The 20,351-nt window shown below is 51.7% G+C and overlaps 1 protein-coding gene across 1 annotated transcript in view; it reads right to left on the bottom strand.

Moving 5' to 3' along the window:
• The window catches only part of AGBL1 (AGBL carboxypeptidase 1), a 226,078-nt gene that overhangs the window by 81,243 nt on the left and 124,484 nt on the right, over positions 1-20,351 (bottom strand). The window contains exon 18 of the mRNA XM_059678428.1: positions 4,463-4,592. Within this exon, the coding sequence (XP_059534411.1) occupies positions 4,463-4,592 (130 nt within the window). The remainder of the gene's footprint in view (positions 1-4,462; positions 4,593-20,351) is intronic.

The following is a 20,351-nucleotide window of genomic DNA, read 5'->3' as shown; positions in this document are numbered from 1 at the left end:
TCTCTGGGAACACATGAGAGCAGGTCGCCCAGGCCCAAGAGCCTCATTCACAGCGCACTCCACCTGAATGGCAGCTGGAAGGCGTGGGGTGCGGGGAGGGAGTGGGGGCCCTGGCGCTCCCCAGGGGGGCTGTCCTAGCCGAGTGCTTCCGCCTGAGAGCTCGCCACACTCCTGGAAAACGAGGCAGAGACCGCTCTGAGGACCTGCAGCCCCGCAGAACAAGGCAATAAACTGGGAGGAACACCGCCCTGGCTGATGTGGCTCAGTGGGTAGAGCACCCACCCACGGACTGAAGGGTCCCAGGTTTGCAGTGGTTCTCAGCCCTGGCTGCACATGAGAATCACCTGGGAATCTTTTTTTAAAAAATCCTGATTTCTGGGCCCCATCCTCCGGAAATTCTGTTTCTTTGTTATGGGGTGAGGCCACGACATGAGTAACAGAGAAACAGAATTTCTGGAGGATGAGGCCCAGAAATCAGGATTTTTAAAAAAAGATTCCCAGGTGATTCTAATGTGCAGCCAAGGTTGAGAACCGCTGCAGGTTCGATTCCCGGTCAAGGGCACATGCCCGGGTTGCAGGCTCCATCCCCCGTGTGGGGGGCCTGCAGGAGGCAGCCAATCAATGATGTTTCTCTCTCACCGATGTTTTGCTCTCTCTCTCTCCCTTCTTCTCTCTCTCTAAAAATCAATAAAAACGTATTTATATATATATATATATATATATATATATATATATATATATATATATATGACGTTTGCTGAGGGAGTAAGGAAGTTAATTCTATAAGCATCAGCGACTAAGTAGATTCAGGGGCTCCAGGTGAGGTCCAACACAGGAATTTCCGGATTAAGCGAATAAACAATATGATTGTGGTTTCCCCCTAAGGCACTGAGCACAGGAAGCAGCGGATTGAAAACCTCCGTTTCTCTTCTGTTGTCCTTCAGCTGGCGTGGTGAGGTTTGACCCCCCCCTTCCCACCCCCACCCCCCCGGCCACCCTGCTTCCCCTGTGTCCGTGTCTTTCTTGGCAAACGCATACAACGGCGTGGACTGGACCGCCATTCTGAAATCAGGCTCTAACACATCCCCCCGCCCCCACCCTTCCCGGTGAATTCTTGTCGGAGCCAAATCCAAGGTTAATTTCATTCCTGCAAACGTGAGCTCCGTCCCTTCCCGCTCAGCCCAGGCTGGGCACAGCCCTATTGCTATGCTCTCCACATGCCTGCCTGTCTCTTCCCCACCCCCATTCCTGGGTCTCATTCCCATTCCCCTGTGAGCTAACGGGACCCCTTTTTCAAGTGGTTCCCCCCTCCTTCCCACACACACCTCCCCAGCTGTGCTGATCCGCAGGGCTCCCCCGCCCCTGTTCACCGCTCAACCCCCCAGCCTGAAGCGGCTGCGTTCCCCACCCCTGACATCTGGGTCTAGTTCCTGCTGCCGGGCTGAAAGCATCTGCATTATTTATGCCACCGCCACAGGAAAATGAGGGCGGCCAGGCTGGAGCTGGGACGAGGCGGATTCCGGGGAATGTGTTAGGAACTGCAGGCCGCAGCCGCCAGGCCTCCAATTAAACCAAGCGAGGCTCCCCAAGGCCCTGCAGACCCCTGCAGACGCGGCCAGCGCACCCACATGCAGTCAAGGCTGAGGGCCGGCTGGCGTGGCTCAGTGGTTGAGCGTGGACCTATGAACCAGGAGGTCAGGGTTCGATTCTAGGACAGGGCACAGGCCTGGGGTTGCGGGCTCCGTCCCCAGTAAGGGGGCGTGCAGGAGGCAGCCGATCCATGATTCTCTCTCATCACTGGTGTTTCTATCTCTCTCTCCCTCTCTCGTGGTGGATGGATGGATGGATGGATGGATGGGTGGGTGGGTGGGTGGATGGTTAGATGAAAGAATATGTGACAAATGCCATATTGCTCATAAACTGAATGACTTGTCTGGCCCTTTGCAACCCCATCAGGATCAGTGTCCTGCTTTCTTTCACTGTCTCACAGTCCCATCTGTCCTGGGAGTTCCTGTGATATTACCCGCCAAAGGGGACACGCCTGAGTACCACCTAGACCAGTGGAACCCCAGGCTACCGGACATGGCTTCCCAACGCTTCAGGAATATTTGCATCCATCAGAGGCACTGTTCATCCCCAGCCAGGCAGCCCTAGAGCCAGCTTTTTTGCTTGTTTGTTTTGTTAATCCTCACCCGAGGATATTTTTTTATTATTATATATTTTTATTGACTTCAGAGAGGAAGGGAAAGGGAGAAAGGAAATAGAAACATCAATGAGGAGAAGAGAGAATCATCGATTGGCTGCCTCCTGCACGCCCCCTCCTGGGGATCCAGCAGCAACCCGGGCATGTGCCCTTGACCTGAATCGAACCTGGGACCCTTCGGTCTGCAGGCCGACGCTCTTTCCACTGAGCCACACCAGCCAGGGCTCAGCATTGACGCAGTGGGAATCTTCCAGTCACTGAGTGAGCGGCGGTGTGCGGCCGGCCGTCATCGGGAAGCAGTTAAATACAGCCTCGCAGGTAACCGGGAGGTGACGCTGAGCCCAGCGGCGAACAATGCTAACAGCACAGAGGGCCCGGCCGTGTCTCACCACCTCTCAGATGGTCCCCGGAGGAAGCCCAGTTGGCCGCCGGCGGCCGTCATGTTGACAGTTAATTAACGTGTACTTTATGTTTATAAGCGAGACTTCCGCCTGCCGCGCTGTACAGCGAACGCTCTGCTCTTCCGTGAGAGGCTGTCGGAGCAGAGAGGCGCCCTGTCTGTGATGAGCGGAGGGTGTGGGTCTAACTGGGTGTCGGGGGGGGGCCTCCTTCCCTGGAAACCTCTCTCTTGTCCCAGGGGCCGAGGCTGCCTACCCCCGAGCACACCTGTCCCAGGCCTCGGCCCTGGACTTGCCTCTGGAGGGGAGACAGCCTGGGCCACATGGCTCCTCGGACGGGAGGGGGAGGGCGACATGAAATATTGCACAATTTGGCAAGGATGGAATGGAACAAGGGTTCTTCATATATATATATTATATATATATATATATATATATATATATATATATATATATATATATGTATATGTATATTTAATATATATATATGTATATTTAATATATATATATTTTTACTGATTTTAGGGAGGAAGAGAGGAGAGAGCTACAGAAACATGAGTGATGAGACAGAATCATGGATTGGCTGCCTCCTGCACACCCCCTACTGGGGATTGAGCTCGAAACCCGGGCAAGTGCCCTGACTGGGAATTGAATCGAACAATGACCTCTTGGTTCACGGGTCGATGCTCAACCACTGAGCCATGCTGGTCAGGCTCTTTTTTGTTTTGTTTTGTTTTGTTAATCCTCACCCAAGGATATTTTTCCCATTGATTTCTAGAGAGAGTGGAAGGGAGGGAGGAGGGGAGAGGAGAGAGAGAGAGAGAGAGAGAGAGAGAGAGACATTGATTGGCTGCCTCCTGCATGTGTCCCTACAGGGTTAAGGGAACCTGCAACCAAGGTACGTGCCCTTGGCAGGGAATTGAACCCACGACTCTGTGGTTCACCAGCTGACGCTCTAACCACTGAGCCCTGGCCAGGGCTGAACAAGGATTCCAAAGGGGGAAGATATGCCTTGCTCTCTTTGCAACACAAAACTCAACCAATGGATGCATAACGAAGTGGGACACCAAATTGATGTCTATGTCTCTCTCTCTCAAATTAATCAATACATTTTTTAAAAAATTAAAAAGTGAGAAAAGAGAAGGAACATTGGTACACAGACACAGGAAGCAGCAGCAACAAAGCATTCTTTCCTGGATCCTTCAGCGAGGTCGTGGTCTGCTGACACCTTTAATTTCAGACTTCTAGCCTCCAAAATGCCAGAGAGTGTATTTCTGTTGTTCTAAGGGGTGCATTGTCATGGCAGCCCTAGGAGATGACTTCGGCCCCTATTCCAGCTTGGCATGCACACTTCTTCGGCTTGTGTCTGGTTTTCTTGCCTTAACACAGGGAGTGGGGAACCTTTTTTTTGGCCAAGGGCCATTTATTTAAATATATGTTTCTATTGATTTCAGAGAGAGGAAGAAAGACAGAGAGAAACATCAATGATGAGAGAGAATCCCTGATTGGCTGCCTCCTGCATGCCCCCTACTGGGGATGGAGCCCTTAACCCAGGCATGTGCTCTGACCGGATTGGAACCAGGGACTTCCTGGTCTCTAGGCTGATACTCAACCACTGAGCCACACCGGCCGGGCCATTTGGGTATTTCTAACACCATTCACAGGCTGCACACATTTATCAACCGAAAAACTAGCCTGCTGTGTTTGGTCCACATTCAATTAACTCGCCCCTGACCAAATGCTTTCTCGGGCCTTATCCGGCCCTCGGGCCGGACGTCCCCCACCCCTGCCGTCACAGAAAGCAGTGGGCCTCCCGGGAGGCGGAGGGAGGCAGCCTAGAACACGGAGGCCGAGGACTCACCACGGGGCTGCGGCCGGCGCTGTGCAGGTAGTAGAGCAGGCCCTTGGCGTGGTAGATGGTTGGCTGGAGCTGCGCGCTGGGCGCCAGCCACTGCCGGTTCAAGTCCTCCCCCCGCAGGGAGCATCTGTGACTGCGGGGACAAACAAAGACGCATTTAGGAGAAAATCACTTGAGAAAATTACCGTCAACAAGGCCTGCAATTAAACCGAGGAAGCCAGCTTCCCTCGGGCTCCTGCCCAGTTGCCATCCATTGCAGAAGGTCCTTCAAATTCCGGAAGTGTCCTGATTACCCTCACGGCCCACAAAAGGCCCGGGCACCCTGTTTAACTGGGTATTGGGTCATCACATTTGTTTAAAATATATTTTTATTGATTTCAGAGAGGAAGGGAGAAGGAGGGAGAGAGAGACATCCGTTTTGAGAGAGAATCACGGATCGGCTGCCTCCTGCACACCCCCTATTGGGGATCGAGCCCGCAACCTGAGCATGTGCCCTGACCAGGAATCGAACCCGGACCCTTCAGTCCACAAGCTGACACTCTAGCCACTAAGCCAAAGCAGCTAAGGCCAGAGTATTTTATTTTTAAATATATTTTTCATTGATTTCAGAGAGGAAGGGAGAGGGAGAGACAGACAGAAACATCGATGACGAGAGAGAATCATGGATCGGCTGCCTCCCGCACGCCCCACACTGGGGATGGAGCCCGCAACCCAGGCCTGTGCCCTGGCCGGGAATCATGGGCTCAACCACTGAGCCATGTTGGCGGGTTATCAAAGTTGCTTGTTTTGTTAATCCTCACCCGAGGCTAATTTCCCATTGATTTTTAGAGAGACTGGAAGGGAGGGGAAGAGAGAGAGAGAAACATTGATGCGGGAGAGACACACCAATTGGTTGCCTCCTGCATATGACCCAACCACGGCCAGGGATGGAGTTTGCAATTGAGATACATGCCCTTGACCGGAATCGAACCCGGGACCCTTCCGTCTGGGGGCCAATGCTCGATCCGCTGAGCCAAACCGGCCAGGGCGGGTCATCAAACGTTTAAAACAAAGCTCAGGACCTGCAGTTCCCCACTCTGTACATCCACAGGGAAAGAACGCATTTTGAGAATTTCTCTTGACTCTGAGAGCTTCGGTTCTACAAATAAGTCGAGCTCCATCGATTCTGCTGGGCGGCTTAGAAATGATGTTCCCAGCTGGGCCCCGATCTCTGCCGGGTGGATATGACTGCACCCCCGTGAAGACACCGAAGCTTAAAAATGACTGAATAAAAATGGCCCAAGATGGTATCGCCAGGAACTAAGCGTGACACCCGACCAAGCCTGTCTGCCTCTGCAAAACCACGAGGCCTCTTTCTCCGATCACGTGGCTTCCTCCCCATCCTTGTAGGTGACGGGGCAAGCTTGACATCTACCGGGACAGCCACAGTCTCTCTTCCGAAGACATCGTCAGGGAGTATTAGCGCCGGAAATGCGCTCGAGAGCGTACACTCCCCTCAGCTGGGAGATGGAGATGGGCACGGTGGAAAGTGGCGAGTTATTTTACAAACGCAACCCCCCTGGCTGGGGACAGCGATGACCGCAGTGCAGACAAGGAAGGAAACCGAGATGCTAAGCTGCAGGTAAGGACATCCTACCAGCTCATGGTCACCAGCAGGTGCGGCCCACGCTCAGGGGCGGCTCCTGACGGTCCTGCTAAGTAAGGTGCCATTTGCTCAGTGGGTCGGGTGAGGGAGGTGCCCCCTACTGGAAGAGGCAGGATGCCATCTGCATCTTCTAGTCCTTTCCCGCCCCCTCCCCCCACCCCCTGCTGCTCTTGTTCTTCCATACCCCAGCCCCATCACATGGCTCACAGCTCCCTCTGAGCAGCCGTGTCTGTGGTCCTGGTATCAGGACTCCCTCAGCTCCATGCCTTCTCGCCTGTTCAACCCTGAGGAGGTTAGCTCTGCAGAGAAACTTCCCCTGACCCCCCGCCATTACATTCTGCTCCTCTTTGTTGCAATAGCATCCAGAGATCCCCTTCATCAGAGGTCTCATAATATCATTTTAAATGGGTTTATCTATGTATCTACCTATCCTTTTATTATCTATCTATTCATCCATCTATCCATCCATCATCTATATGTTCATCCATCCATCTACCCACCCATCTATCCATCATCCATCTATCCATCCATTATCCATCTATCCATCATCCATCCACCCAATTATCCATCCATCATCCATCTAGTCATCCATCCATCTACCCACCCACCCATCCATCCACCTACCCTTCCATCCACCCAACTATCCATCCATCCATCCATCTATCATCCATCCACCTATCTTTCCATCCACCCAACTATCCATCCATCCATCCATCCACCTATCCTTCCATCCATCTTTCCATCCATCCATCCATCCACTTATCCATCCATCCATCCCAAAGATTGAAAAGCAATAACCAATACAAATTGCTGATTGGATTCTGGGCTATTAAACAGTGCAAAGGGGAGGCTGGGATCTAAGATTATCTAAGTACATTACCTTCTGCTCCTCTGGGTTGCGATAGCACCCAGAGCTTCCCTTAATCGGAGAAAACGACTTGGAGAGAAACTGGGCCGTTGTGAGACCTCGGGGAGCTGCTAGTTTGGGATAAATTTTGTTGGTTGCGCAGGGGCGGAGGCAGCCCTGTGGTACCCAGGGGTCGTGGGATTTGGGGCGCTCGGGGTTCCATGCATGGCCATGGTTACGGGAGCATCTCGGTGTGAGCACGTGGCGCCCGCCATTCCTCTGTCTCTGCAATGACAGATAATGACAACAGGTGCTGCACCCACCTGGAGTGTTTCCCTGTAAAGCGAGTTTATGTGCGTCCAACCTCCAAACGCATTTGGCACTTTGTGTTAATAACGCGGAGACGCAGGCCGCCAAAGGCACCGCCGCGCCTCTTCCCCGGGGTTTGTTCAGGCATCTGAGGGCGAGACGCGCCCCATTTTATTATCTGCTGAAGCGACAGCTGCTCCCTCCACGTGGGGGGGACGAACAGATGGACAGCTCTGACTGGCTGGCAAGACACGCAGTGCCTGTAACTTCTGAAAAGGGAGTCATCCTTCAAATAGTTTGAAGTCCTGCTTTGCTTATAAAAAAAAATAATAAAGATAAGCATTTTTTCCCCTCTAGAAATTGCAAAGGTCGGGGGGGGGGGGGTTGGGGGGGGTGAGGGGACCACTTCCTTTTGATTTTCATAGGTGTTCTCATTGCCTGTAACTAGTCATCATTAAAAATAAAATGAAAAAAGCCCGGCTAGCATCTCTCAGAGGTTGAGTATTAACCAGTGGACCAGGAGGTCAGGGTTCACTTCCTGGTCAGGGCACATGCCTGCGTTGCAGGCTTGATCCCCAGTAGGGGGTGTGCAGGAGGCAGCCGATCCATGATTCTCTCTCATCACGGATGTTTCTATCTCTCTCTCCCGCTCCCTTCCTCTCCCTCTAAAATCAATACAAACATATTTTAAAAAAACAACAACAGCAACATACGGATGGGTAGGAAACACCTTCAACAATGAGAGAACTATACGAACCGAAAGTAATACTGTTATTGTATCGTCGCTCACAGGTTCCATCTGCTCCCAGTGCCAGCGTGGAAACCCAATCATCAATCAACTCCTGGAACAGACCTGGAAGAGAGGCTGGGCTCGCGGCGCACATCTGGTTCCGATTGCTCACCCACCGGTGAGAAATAGTCCTGCCACAACCGAAAGTCCTCCCGCTAATTCTGACTGTGCATCAGCCCACGTTACCTACGCGGCCAGTGCGAGGCCCCCTCTTCACACCCAGCACCGTGATGGGTGTTGTCGGGCGCTCACACGCAGAAGCGCCTCAAAACAGAATCCCAACGCCTTCAGAGCTCGGCTCTGAGGCCGGCCAACCAGACACCACAAACACGCAAAGGAGATAATAACAGGGATACGGGAGCAATTAATTCTGAATCGGGGGTCAATTAAGAAGAGGAAGGCATAACAGCCATTTATAATGATGAGTTAATGCGCTGCGTCTCCCTGGGATTTTTCTAATTATGAAATGGAGGACTCCATCTCCCGCTAATAGAATTTCCAATGCCCGTAAGATCTTAATGGGGAGGATTTCGGTATAAGCACAGAAGATTGAATGTCGGCGCTCATCTGTGATCGCTCCAGAAACTCCCTGCAAAATGACGGCAAAGGCTTTTTAAAATACTTCCAGATCTTCTATCTTCTTTTCCCTTTTTTTGTTAATCCACACCCAACCGTATTTTTTCCATTGATTTTTAGAGAGAGTGGAAGGGAGAGGGAGAGACAGAGAGAAACATCGATGTGAGAGAGACACAGCGATGGGTTGCCTCCTTCACGTGCCCCGACCAGGGCCGGGGGATCTGCAACCGAGGTACGTGCCCTTGACCGGAATCGAACCCGGGACCCTTCAGTCCGAGGGCCAACGCTCTATCCACTGAGCCAAACCGGCCAGGGCCACGTATAAATCTTCACATAGAGGAAACAGAAGAAGAGATGACAACGGACAAGGAATATCTAAATACTGAGAGATTGAAAGCAGATGGCCCAGTAGTATGGGATTTAACACATCAGCACCCTTCAAATTTATAGGCCGAAAGAAGCAAGTCAATTTACAAGAGGAAAAGACTAGAAATTGGGTGCACCAGACATCTCCGACTATCAGACATGCATCAGTTTTCAACCAGTATTGGCTGCAAAAGGAATCCGATTCTCAGATCCCACCCCCCAGGTTATCGGACTGAGCAGTATTCCTTCCCCTTCTCAAATGACTGACCTATACAAGCCCCACCCACAGGGGCAGTAGGCATAGCTGGACAGGAGGACATACTACAGTGAAATAAAAAGAAACGTTTTTGAAAACTATTACACAGCCCTGGCTGGTATGGCTCAGTGGATAGAGTGTGGGCCTGCGGACTAAAGTGTCCCAGGTTTGATTCCTGGTCAGGGCACATGCCCGGGTTGGGGGCTCGATCCCCAGTGTGGGGCGTGCAAGAGGCAGCCAATCAATGATTTTCTCTCATCATTGATGCTTCTATCTCTCTCTCTTTCTCCCTCTCTCCCTCTCCCTTCCTCTCTGAAATCAATAAAAATACCTTTTTAAAAAATGACAAATTTCCTTCAAAGGAATGGCAACTATATTGTCAGTAGGTTTAGCATTGTTAATAAAAAAATATCTGAGGGCAACCAAGAAGAAATTTCAAAGTGCTGAGGAAAAACAACGGTCAAGTTAAAGTTTTGTATCTAGGTGAAGTATCACTCAGATGAAGATAGAAAATTTCAGGCATAAAATGATTTACGCTTCTCATAAATCAGGACTGAAAGAACAACTACAGGGTGTAATTTAGTACAAAACCAAAAAAAAGCACAAAGAGAGAAAGCGCGATGCCATTGGTAAAGACAAACCGTTGCCAAGTAGAGGGAGAGAACCATCGATGAGAGAGAAACATCGTCGATCGGCTGCCTCCTGCAGGCCCCTACCTCGGGCGTGTGCCCTGACCTGGCATCTCACCGGCCACCCCTTGGTTCCTGGGTGGGCGCTCACCACTGAGCCGCACCGGTCGGGCCGTCCTTTCCTTTCTGGTCACGCACCCTCTTCCTCTTGTCCCTGACCCGCAGCCCTGCTATCAACACCAGTCAGCACCACAGGTTGGGAGCTCAGAGGGGCTGAGCTGCTGTAGGAGTGAGACGCAGAGAGCTTGCTCAGCCTGAAGGCCAACTTCCAAGCAGAAGAAAATCAACTCTAAACGCCGGGAGGCTTTGTTCTTTCCCACGTGGAGGACGCGCGCTCGGAAGGGCCCGTGTAGAGACGGAAGGATGGGTGTCTGACGGGAGGCACGTGTCTGCTGCGAAGGAAGCAGGAAGCCCCCTGCACGCAACGCTTGGGAGAGAAGCTCAAGTAAGATGGATGCTCCCCCGTCACGGGGAGACCCCAAGAGAGAAGGGGATGAGTTGTAGCACTTGCTTGCAGAAAAGGGGGGGCATGTGTGTAGAAAGGAGAAAATAATGGGGGAGGAGGAGAGGGAGGGGGGCATGTCAGGAAGTTGAAGAGAGGAGCCCAGCTGGTGTGACTCAGCAGCTGAGCATCCACCTATGAACCAGGAGGTCACGGTTCCATTCCCGGTCAGGGCACATGCCCGGGTTGCAGGCTTGATCCCTAGTGTGGGGCGTGCAGGAGGCGGCCGATCCAGGATTCTCTGTCATCATGGATGTTTCTATCTCTTTCTCCATCTCCCTTCCTCTCTGAAATCAATAAAAATATATTTTTTTAAAAAAAGTTGAAGAGAGGAAACAAGGGGGTGGGCTTTGAACCGTGCATTTGGCGTTGCAGGCTGTGCTGGATCGGGGGGGGGGGCTGTCTGTGACCCCCACAGATTGCATTCATTCCTGGTTTCCCCTTATCAGCATGTCCTCCTCCAACGCCAACGGATGCGTCTCCCTGGCTGACTCCTCGGTGGGATGTACACGTCTGCTGCCTGGTCAGCTCCTTGCTGAGAAGTAAGCCCAATTTGCAGGCTGGAAATAGACTCCCCGCTTTTGGCAGCCGTGCTGGGGCGAGGAGAAAGGGGAGTGCTTTTTGGGGGGCGGGCGGGCGGGGGAGCGGATGCCTGATTGCTGGGTGACACAGCACAGAACGCCTCTCTCCGGGTGCCGCCCCAGCTGCAGGCTCCGGGCTGCCATTGGGAACCTGTGCGTCTAGTCATTTCCCCATTTGTATACATTTAGGAGCTAAAGTGGCTGCCGGAGCAGGCGGCAGCTGGCTCACCGTCAGCGCCCAGCTGTTGTTTAAGCAGAGGCACCGCAGCCAAAACCGGGGGCCAATGGGACCGGAAACCATGCTGCGGGCTGAATACAGAAGTTCAGGATTAGTTAACCGTGTTTCGTGCTCGCGGCCAGATGCAAACTGCTCAATTAGAAGGAAGCAGAGGGGGGGAAGTTGAGACCCATCCAGACACGCTCAGGAACCCTTGCTTTTTTGAAAGAAAAATATATTTTGCCTGAGCCGGTGTGGCTCAGTGGAGAGAGCGTAGGCCTGCGGACTGAAGGGTCCCTGGTTAGATTGTGGCCAAGGGCACATGCCTGGGCTGTGGGCTCCATCTCCAGTGGGGGGCGTGCAGGAGGCAGCCGATCCATGATTCTCTCTTGTCACTGATGCTTCTCTCTCTCTCTCCCTCTCTCTTCCACTCTGAAATCAATAAATATACACACTGAGTGGCCAGATTATGATGGCCACCCCATCAGTACAATGAAGTGAACTAGTTATGCAAATAATAATAATAAAACCTTGAGAGCATTTGCTTAAGAAGTTTTCAATATTCAGTATTTTTGGAAGTGTCAATGAAGTACTGATGGGGTGGTCATAATAATCTGGCCACTCAGTGTATATTTATATTTTTTAAAAATATATATATTTCTTTATTATATATATGTGTGTGTATATATATGTGTGTGTGTGTATATGTATATATACACATACATATATATTTAACAATACATTTCTTTATTGATTTCAGAGAGGAAGGGAGAGAGAGAGAGAAACATCAATGACAAGAGAGAATCATGGATTGGCTGCCTCCTGCACACCAAACACTGGGGACCGAGCCCACAACCCGGGCATGTGCCCCAATCTGGAATCGAACCGTGACCTCCTGGTTCATGGGTTGATGCTCAACCACTGAGCCACACTGGCCGATCAAGGCGGTTCTTCATGTGAGGTTCATGGCCCCTCCATGTTGGTTAATGGCCTGCAGGGTTTGTTTGTTTGTTTGTTTGTACAAAAATATGTGTGGCTATGCATCTTTCTAGGGTAAAGTCATTGATTCCATGAGATACTCGAAGAGATCCATGATGCCAAAGAAATTAGGGAGCGCGGGTTTGAAACCTGGCCGTGTGAAAAATAATAACACATTTCTCTTAGCTCCACATCGTCATAGATTTTGAAAACGACACTCATGTTGGTGAGCTGTTTACGCAGCCACTGCCTGACAAGGAACGTCAATTATTAAAGAGCAAAATCTCTGACATCAGCACAGTTACTGAGGGGAGAGCGTATCATTCTAATTGTTGCCCCAAGACATACTCAAGCTTTGATTTGACATGGAACGTTACATTTCCCCACAAAATAGCAAATTATCAACCTAATTTGGCAAAGCCGTGCAGGAGCGGCACGCGAAACAGACAAGTAAAAGAGCTACACAGACATGACATGAGAATAGATGATTCTGTAAAGAATATAGGATGGAAAATGTAACAGAGCGTAAGAGAGAACGGGAAAAAAAATACCCTGAATATTAAATTAAGACATCAAAAATAAGATTTCTCTTTTTTTCAGCAACTGTAGACTATGGGACTAAGAAGTATTCACATTTTTTGAGTTTCAATGGTTCAAATACAGTAATAGCTACACGTACAATAACTGAGTGCTTCGTATGTTCCTGGCACCATTGCTAGCAACTTAGACGGATGTCATTTTGTATTTCAATCCTCAGAGGAGGATATGTTTATTGATCTGAGAGAGAGGGAGAGAAACATTGATGTGAGAGAGAGACATCGATCCTCCCGTGTGCACCCCGACCAGGGAGACGGAACCCGTAACCTGGGTATGTGCTCCGACTGGGAATCGAACCCGCAACCTCTTCTGGTGCATGGGACTCTCCAACCAAATGAGCCACCCGGCCAGGGCTGCATGGATTTCCTTTTTTAATTCTCACTTTGAGGAAACGGAGGTACAGATTCAAGTTTAATGCCCCTGCCCAGAGCTACCCAGTTAGGACGTAGCATTTCTACCCAGCTTTCTGACCTCCGAGCCTGTGGTCGCTCAACCAACGTCACATTAGTGCCAGGCCTACACCAAAAACAGCAGCCGGAACCCAGGAACAACCTAAATGATACCAGACAGGAGCAGGGCGAGCACCCTCTGTCGGGGTGGGGAACGCCTGGCCCTCGGGTCGTATAAGGCCCGAGAAATCATCTGGTCTACCCCTGCCAACGCAGTAGGGGCGAGTTAATGAAATGTTTGACTAAAGAGGGCAGGCTACTTTGCTTTTAAAACGCATTCTTTTTAAAAAAATATATATTTATTGACTTCAGAGTGGAAGGGAGAGGGAGATAGAAACATCCATGATGAGAGAGAATCATGGATCGGCTGCCTCCTGCACTCTCCCTACTGGGCATTGAGCCTGCAACCCGGGCATGTGCCCTGACCAGGAATCAAACCGTGACCTCCTGGCTCACAGGTCGGCGCTCAACTGCTGAGCTACGCCCGCCGGGCAGTTTGAGTTTGTTATACACACCAAGAGTCACCCGATGAAACAGGAGAGGGGCTGGCCGAGCAGTTCATTCAGAACAGATTATGGGAAATCATTATTTTTTTATCCGATGCAGAGTTAATCTGTCAGAGGGATTAGACAGTCATTGTGCACTGGGCTGGCACCTGTGGCCGGCTGCACTCTGGGGACAAACCACGGCTCGGCCCATCCATCTCCATGAGTCTGGGCAGGAGCCGATAATAATAATAGTAATTAATAACCCCGCGTGTTCTCGTGCGCCCTTTAACGGGGATCTCAGAGTCTTCTTACAAACACAAATTCATTAAGCCTCAAACCACCCCTGGGCATTCTGGAAGGGCCGGAAGGTTCGCACTGTTATTATTTTATATTCATGTTGCGTCTTTGCTCCAAGGAGCACAACAGGATTATAAATACATTATTACCAAAGTAGGGGAGCGGGCCTAAGCCATCAGTCGGGCATCCCCCAAGGGCTCCCGGACTGCAAGAGGGTGCAGGCAGGGCTGAGGGAACCCACCCCCCCCCCAGTGCATGAATTTCATGCACCAGGCCTCTAGTATATACTATATAAAGAAAAGGAAATTCCAGACAGCAGAGCCATTGTATCAACAAATTAAGGCAGGGAAGAAGCTTGTGGGGAGATTTTCAAGCAACAGATGCTGCAACAGTTAGGTCACTGGGAGACCACTGTCCCGTGAGCACAGAGGAGAAATAAGCAAACACAGAGAGTGAAGGAACCCAAGGGTACCCATGGGAATGTCAGCGATCAAGAGAGATGAAAATTCTCGCAAAGGCCAAGAGAAAGGAAAAAATGGGCCGTAGACAGTAAAAGAAGGCTTCGGAAAGAAAGGCTGAGAAATGAAATCACCTTTGTGTTTTATACACATCATGTGTATTTTATGTGTCTTATACAGACCTATAGACACACAGTTATGTGAAAGGTGACGGGAGGTAAATATTAAGTCAGGAAATCGTATGGCGCTTACGTATATATTTTTAAGGTAGTGTTTTCGACATTTATAGAGAGGTGTGGTCGTCCCGTGAAACCTTAAATAAAAGAGGCGTGAGGATTAATGCGATCTTAAAATGAACCGGCAGGGTATGTGTGCTCTGGGGAGACGAGGGTTATATAAATATCACACGTTACATACAGCATGTTCTTCTCAGACGGGGGTGGGGAGAATGGCGGCGAGGCATGAAAGGGGTCTGAGGCAAACTCTTCTCTCCTAGAAAAGAGTCAGGGTAGCCCTATGCTACTTGGCTGGATTCCTTCAAAGACGGCTCAGAGGTCTCTGCCGTTATAGCAGAATTTCCTATAGGCCTGGCCGGGTAGCTCCGTTAGTTGGAGCCAAGGTTGTGGGTTCAATCCCCGGTCAGGACACGTACAAGAAATCAAGCAATGAATGCATCAATAGGTGGAACAGAAAATTGATGTTTCTCTCTTTCCTTTTTTAAAAAATATATTTCTTTATTGATTTCAGAGAGGAAGGAAGAAGGAGAGAGAGATAGAAACATCAATGATGAGAGAGAATCATGGATAGGCTGCCTCTTGCACACCCCTTACTGGGGATCAAGCCTGCAACCCAGGCATGTGCCCTGGGCTGGAATCGAAGCTGGGACCCTTCAGTCTGCAGGCTGATGCTCTATCCACTGAGCCAAGCTGGCTAGGGCAATGTTTCTCTCTCTCTCTCTCTCTCTCTCTCTCTCTCTCTCTCTCTCTCTCATCTATCTCTCTGTCTTATCAATGAATTCTTTTAATTTATTGAGAATATTATGCTAAGTGAAATAAGTCAGTCAGAAAAAGCTAAGAACCATACGATTTCACTCGTATGTGAGATATGAAACTGCAACTCGCGCACACACAAACAGCAGTGTGGTGATTGCCAGAGGAGAGGGGGTGGGGGGAGAAGGCGACAGGGGGAAGATGTGACTTTGGGTGCTGGGCACACGGCGCCATAGACAGACCTTGTAACGTGGAGACAGACCCCTGAAACCTATATGATCATGTTGACCAATGTCACCCCAATCAATTTAATAATAAATAACTTCTGTTAAACACACACACGCACACACACATGCACACACACACACGCACACACACACACAAAACAGGAGGCCAGAGTTCCTTTTAGACAGAGGGTGCGGCAGCTGAAGGATTCGGATGAGAACAGACTGTAAACTTGAATTTGCCGTTCCCCTGAGTCATGCATTCATTGGTTGCTTCTTGTACGCGCCCTGTGGCATATTGGGATGATGTTCTAACCAACTGAGCTACCCAGCCAGGGCCTTGGATTTATTTATTTATTATTTATTGACTTCAGAGAGGAAGGGAGAGAGAGAGAAACATCAGTGATGAGAGAGAATCATACTCGGCTGCCTCCTGCACGCCCCGCACTGGGGATGGAGCCTGCGACCCAGGTATGTGCTCTGACTGGGAATCGAACCGTGACCTCCTGGTTCATAGGTCAAGGCTTCACCCCTGAGCCACACCGATCAGGCTTGGGTTTATTTTGGATGGGCAGAATTCTCCGTGACAAGGCAGAAGGCATCTCCACGTGGACAGGTACCGGGCTCTAAAGATTCCCGGATCCTTTTTCTGTGCACTTATAGGGGGACTTGGCTAAGGTTTCCCCTGTAGACATAGAAATCGCAAAAGGCCTTTGGCACGGAGTGAAGGAAGCAAGCAAAGGACACAAGGGTGGGTGGGAGGGACCGAGGAAAAATACAGGAAAGTGAAAAGTAGCCAACTCTTCTAAGAAAGGCAAGTTGCACCTGTCGGCTGTCCAACATGGGTGGAAAAGAGGCTCCAGAAAAAAAAAAATTAAATTAGTTAGTTGTCTATTCACAAAACCAATACTCTGTCCAAGAAAAACATACTAGAGCCCAGATGGTGTGGCTCAGTGGTTGAGCATCGACCTATGAACCAGGAGGTCAGGGTTCGATTCCCCATCAGGGCACATGCCCAGGTTGCGGGCTCCATCCCCAGTGTGGGGCGTGCAGGAGGCAGCCAATCCACGATTCTCTCTCATCACTGATGTCTCTCTCTCTCACCCTCTCCCTTCCTCTCTGAAATCAATACAAATATATATATATATTTTTAAAGGAAACCACACTAGACAAAAAACCGCGTTCTATCGTGTGACACCGGGAAGGTCTCCCTCCTGCCGTTTCGGGTTTTGCTCGGGCGCCGGGGCCCGGCTGCAGCTGCCGGGGCCTCTTCATAAACTTGCTAAGAACATAAACACGGAAATCGGTTATTTTAGGGTCAGGCGCTGGAAAAGATCCTCATAAAATAAATTGACCGGCTTCCCACAGATGAGAAAACGCGTCAACCGGACGGCGCTCAGCTGGTAATTGCGGCCGTAAATCCAGGCCATCCTGGCAACATGTCACACCGGCTGCTCTCTGGGATAAAACGCCTTCTATCAAGCTCCCCAAATATTATTAGGAGAGGTGAGGGCTAGCTGGGATGGGGGGGGCCGCGGGCAATGCACAGGCCTCCTCCCCGTCCCTCTCCATCTCCTCCCGGGGTGATGCCGGGCGCGGAGCGTGTTGTATTATTAATACCCCCTGTGTCTGCCACGGATTCGGAGGCTGCAGAACACGCATCTATATTTAATGGAGGTGTCTGTCGGCTTCTGTGAGGAGGGCGGTGTGGATGGCTACGGGGAATTGCTCCCGGTAACCAACAGCGCTGAACACGGCCGTCCTGTGTGGTCCGTTCCCTCTCACGTCTTCCCTGGCCTTCAGCCCACACTCACTCGTTTGACAAATCACAACTGAGTGCCTAGGCTTGGGGGCAGAGCAGCAGGCAAGACCAAGTCCCCCCTCCCCACCCTGCCCCCCACCCCGAACGACCCTACAGAGAGGAGAGACACGCGAGAGGCACATGGGTGAACACGGGTCACATCAGAAGGTGCCAGGAGCGACAGAAACAGTGAAGAAGAGGAAGGTTCCGTGGTTGAGCGTCGACCTATGAACCAGGAGGTCAGGGTTCGATTCCCCATCAGGGCACATGCGCAGGTTGCAGGCTCCATCCCCAGTAGGGGGCGTGCAGGAGGCAGCCGATCCATGATTCTCTCTCATCATTGATGTTTCTATCGCCCTCTCCCTCCCTCTCCCTACCTCTCTGAAATCAATCCTATATAATAAAAGGCTAATATGTAAATAGACTGAATGGTGTAACCACCGGTCGCTATGATGCGCACTGACCACCAGGGGGCAGATGCTCAATGCAGGAGCTGCCCCCTGGTGGTCAGTGTGCTCCCACATGGGGAGCGCCGCTCAACCAGAAGTCAGGCTCACGGCTGGCGAGCTCAGGGAAGGTGGCTGGAGTCTCTCCCACTTCAGTGGCAGGTGGACAGCCCCCGAGGGCCCCTGGACTGCAAAGGGGCCCAGGCTGGGCTGAGGAACCCCCCTGAGTGCACGAATTTCGTGCACTGGGCCTCTAGGAAAACTGTATTTTTTTTAAAAAAAGAAATGGATGTCAGAGCTCCTGATATTCCCCTGCAGGTCCTTACACAGAGCTGGGCCAGGGCAGGGACTCCATCGACCTGCTCAGGCATCAAGGGTTCGGCTGATGCTCACTTTGGATCCTCTGCCTCTTTGGAAGGGATGCAGAGCAGGGTTTCCTAACGTCGGCAAGTCTGGGTCAGGCCGGGCCGTTTGGGTTCTGAGTGATTTAAAACCCAGCTCCTTTCGGCTCGAACAGCCCGGTGGAGGTCCCTCACGTCCGCAGACATAAATTTCAAGTCAGTCAAGCCCCATCGAGAAGCGCAATCCTTGCCGTATTCCTCGCCGTCTCTCCCCCCCCCCCCCCGATTCCCACGGTGTCAGCTGCATTTGCAGGTGATTCACACCTGCCCGCCCTCTCTCTCCCCCCCACCCAGTGCCCCAGGCTTTCCCTACCCAGAGCAAGCAAACGGGGCAAATCCAGGCTGTGCGTGTCCACCCGCTGCCCTGCCCTCAGAGGAAAGGGGAATTCTAGGCTTGTTTGTTTTTTAAATATTTTTATTGATTTCAGAGAGGAAGGGAGAGGGAGAGAGAGATCGAAACATCAATGATGAGAGAGAACCATGGATCGGCTGCCTCCTGCACACCCTACACTGGGGATGGAGCCTGCAAGCCTGGCATGTGCCCTGATGGGGAATTGAACCTCGACCTCCTGGTTCATAGGTCGATGCTCAACCACTGAGCCACAGGCCCTGCATCCCGTTGCCTGCCCTGAGGTTAGCAGGTCATTCTCCTGCCTTCTCGCAGGTCCGGCTTCCTCTTCATCCCCCACCTCTCAGACCCACCAGGCCTGGGCCTCTCTCTCCGTCTCCCTGTCCCTTGGTGCCTAGTGCTCTGAGGAGGCGGGCGTGATGGATAACACATACTCATTGACAGACTGTTCATTTGTCACACCGCGGCCCGATCCCACCAACGGGGGCCCGTCCCATCTGTCACTGTCGGCCTGTGCACAGGCCCAGCGCATCGAGAACGGGTCCCAGGCAGCAGGCGGTGGTGCCCGCGTCCCGGATGGGCGGAGGGGCTGGGGTGGGGGGCAGGCTCCCTTCCTTTCCACCTTATTGGTTTGTCTCAACTGGTAAATGAAGGAATGAACTCGTCGGGGGCCAGGCGGAGGGGGCGATGGACCAGGGAACGGTGCTCCAGGCCGGGAGACAGAGAGGAGGCGGGTCCGGCGTGGTGGCAGGAGAGGCGGGCGGCACTGTATTGCGCACTCCCTGGCGGGCGCTCACTGGTTCTCCCTGGCAGGCCAGCATCCACCACGCCTGACAGTGGGGCGCGGGCAGTGGGGAAACCCTAGACATGCACATGGGCTTGGAGCATCCCTGGAGGCAGAGGCAGAAGCTCATTGCATCAGCCCAGGTTTCTCTGCCCAAGCCCGGCCGAGGGCGGCTCCCGCCGGGGCCGACTGACCCAAAAAGGGTGTGAGGTCTTTCCTGCGAGAACCCCTTCCTCCCAGAGGCGTGTCCAGGGCCACCAGTCACACCTGTGTCAGCGCCGAGGGCGGGTCTCAGTCCGTCCAGACCCCCGTCCGTCCGCTCACAGGGGGTCAGGGCGCCCAGAGCGATGGGCTTCAACCCAGGGCCTCCCATGTGACGGTCCTCGACCCCCACCCGCACCCCCAGGCTTTGGAGTCAACCCACGCCCGCTCCCGTGGGAAGGTTGAGGCCCACGGGAATAACAACACGTGCAGACAGTCACAGACTTGCTCACGTCGCGCCTCGCACAGGCAAAGGAAACGTGTCCTCTTTCCTCACCCCCATCCCACTGGATAAGGAATATCTTTTTTAAAAAATAAATTTATATATACATATATATATTTTTTATTTCAGAGAGGAAGGGAAAGGGAGAGAGATAGAAACATCAACGATAAGAGAATTATGGATCGGCTGCCTCCTGCACGCCCCCTACTGGGGATGTGCCCTAACTGGGAATCGAACCTGGGGCCCTCCCGACCGCAGGCCGACGCTCTATCCACTGAGCCACATGGCCAGGGCTGGATAAGGAATATCTTACATGTTCAATGTGGGGCACCTCAGTTTCCTGGTGTAGATGGTTCTTCTGGTTTTAAA

The sequence above is a fragment of the Myotis daubentonii genome, chromosome 21 (assembly GCF_963259705.1).
Source record: "Myotis daubentonii chromosome 21, mMyoDau2.1, whole genome shotgun sequence".
Lineage (NCBI taxonomy): Eukaryota > Metazoa > Chordata > Mammalia > Chiroptera > Vespertilionidae > Myotis > Myotis daubentonii.
This window is presented reverse-complemented; position numbering and strand designations above follow the sequence as displayed.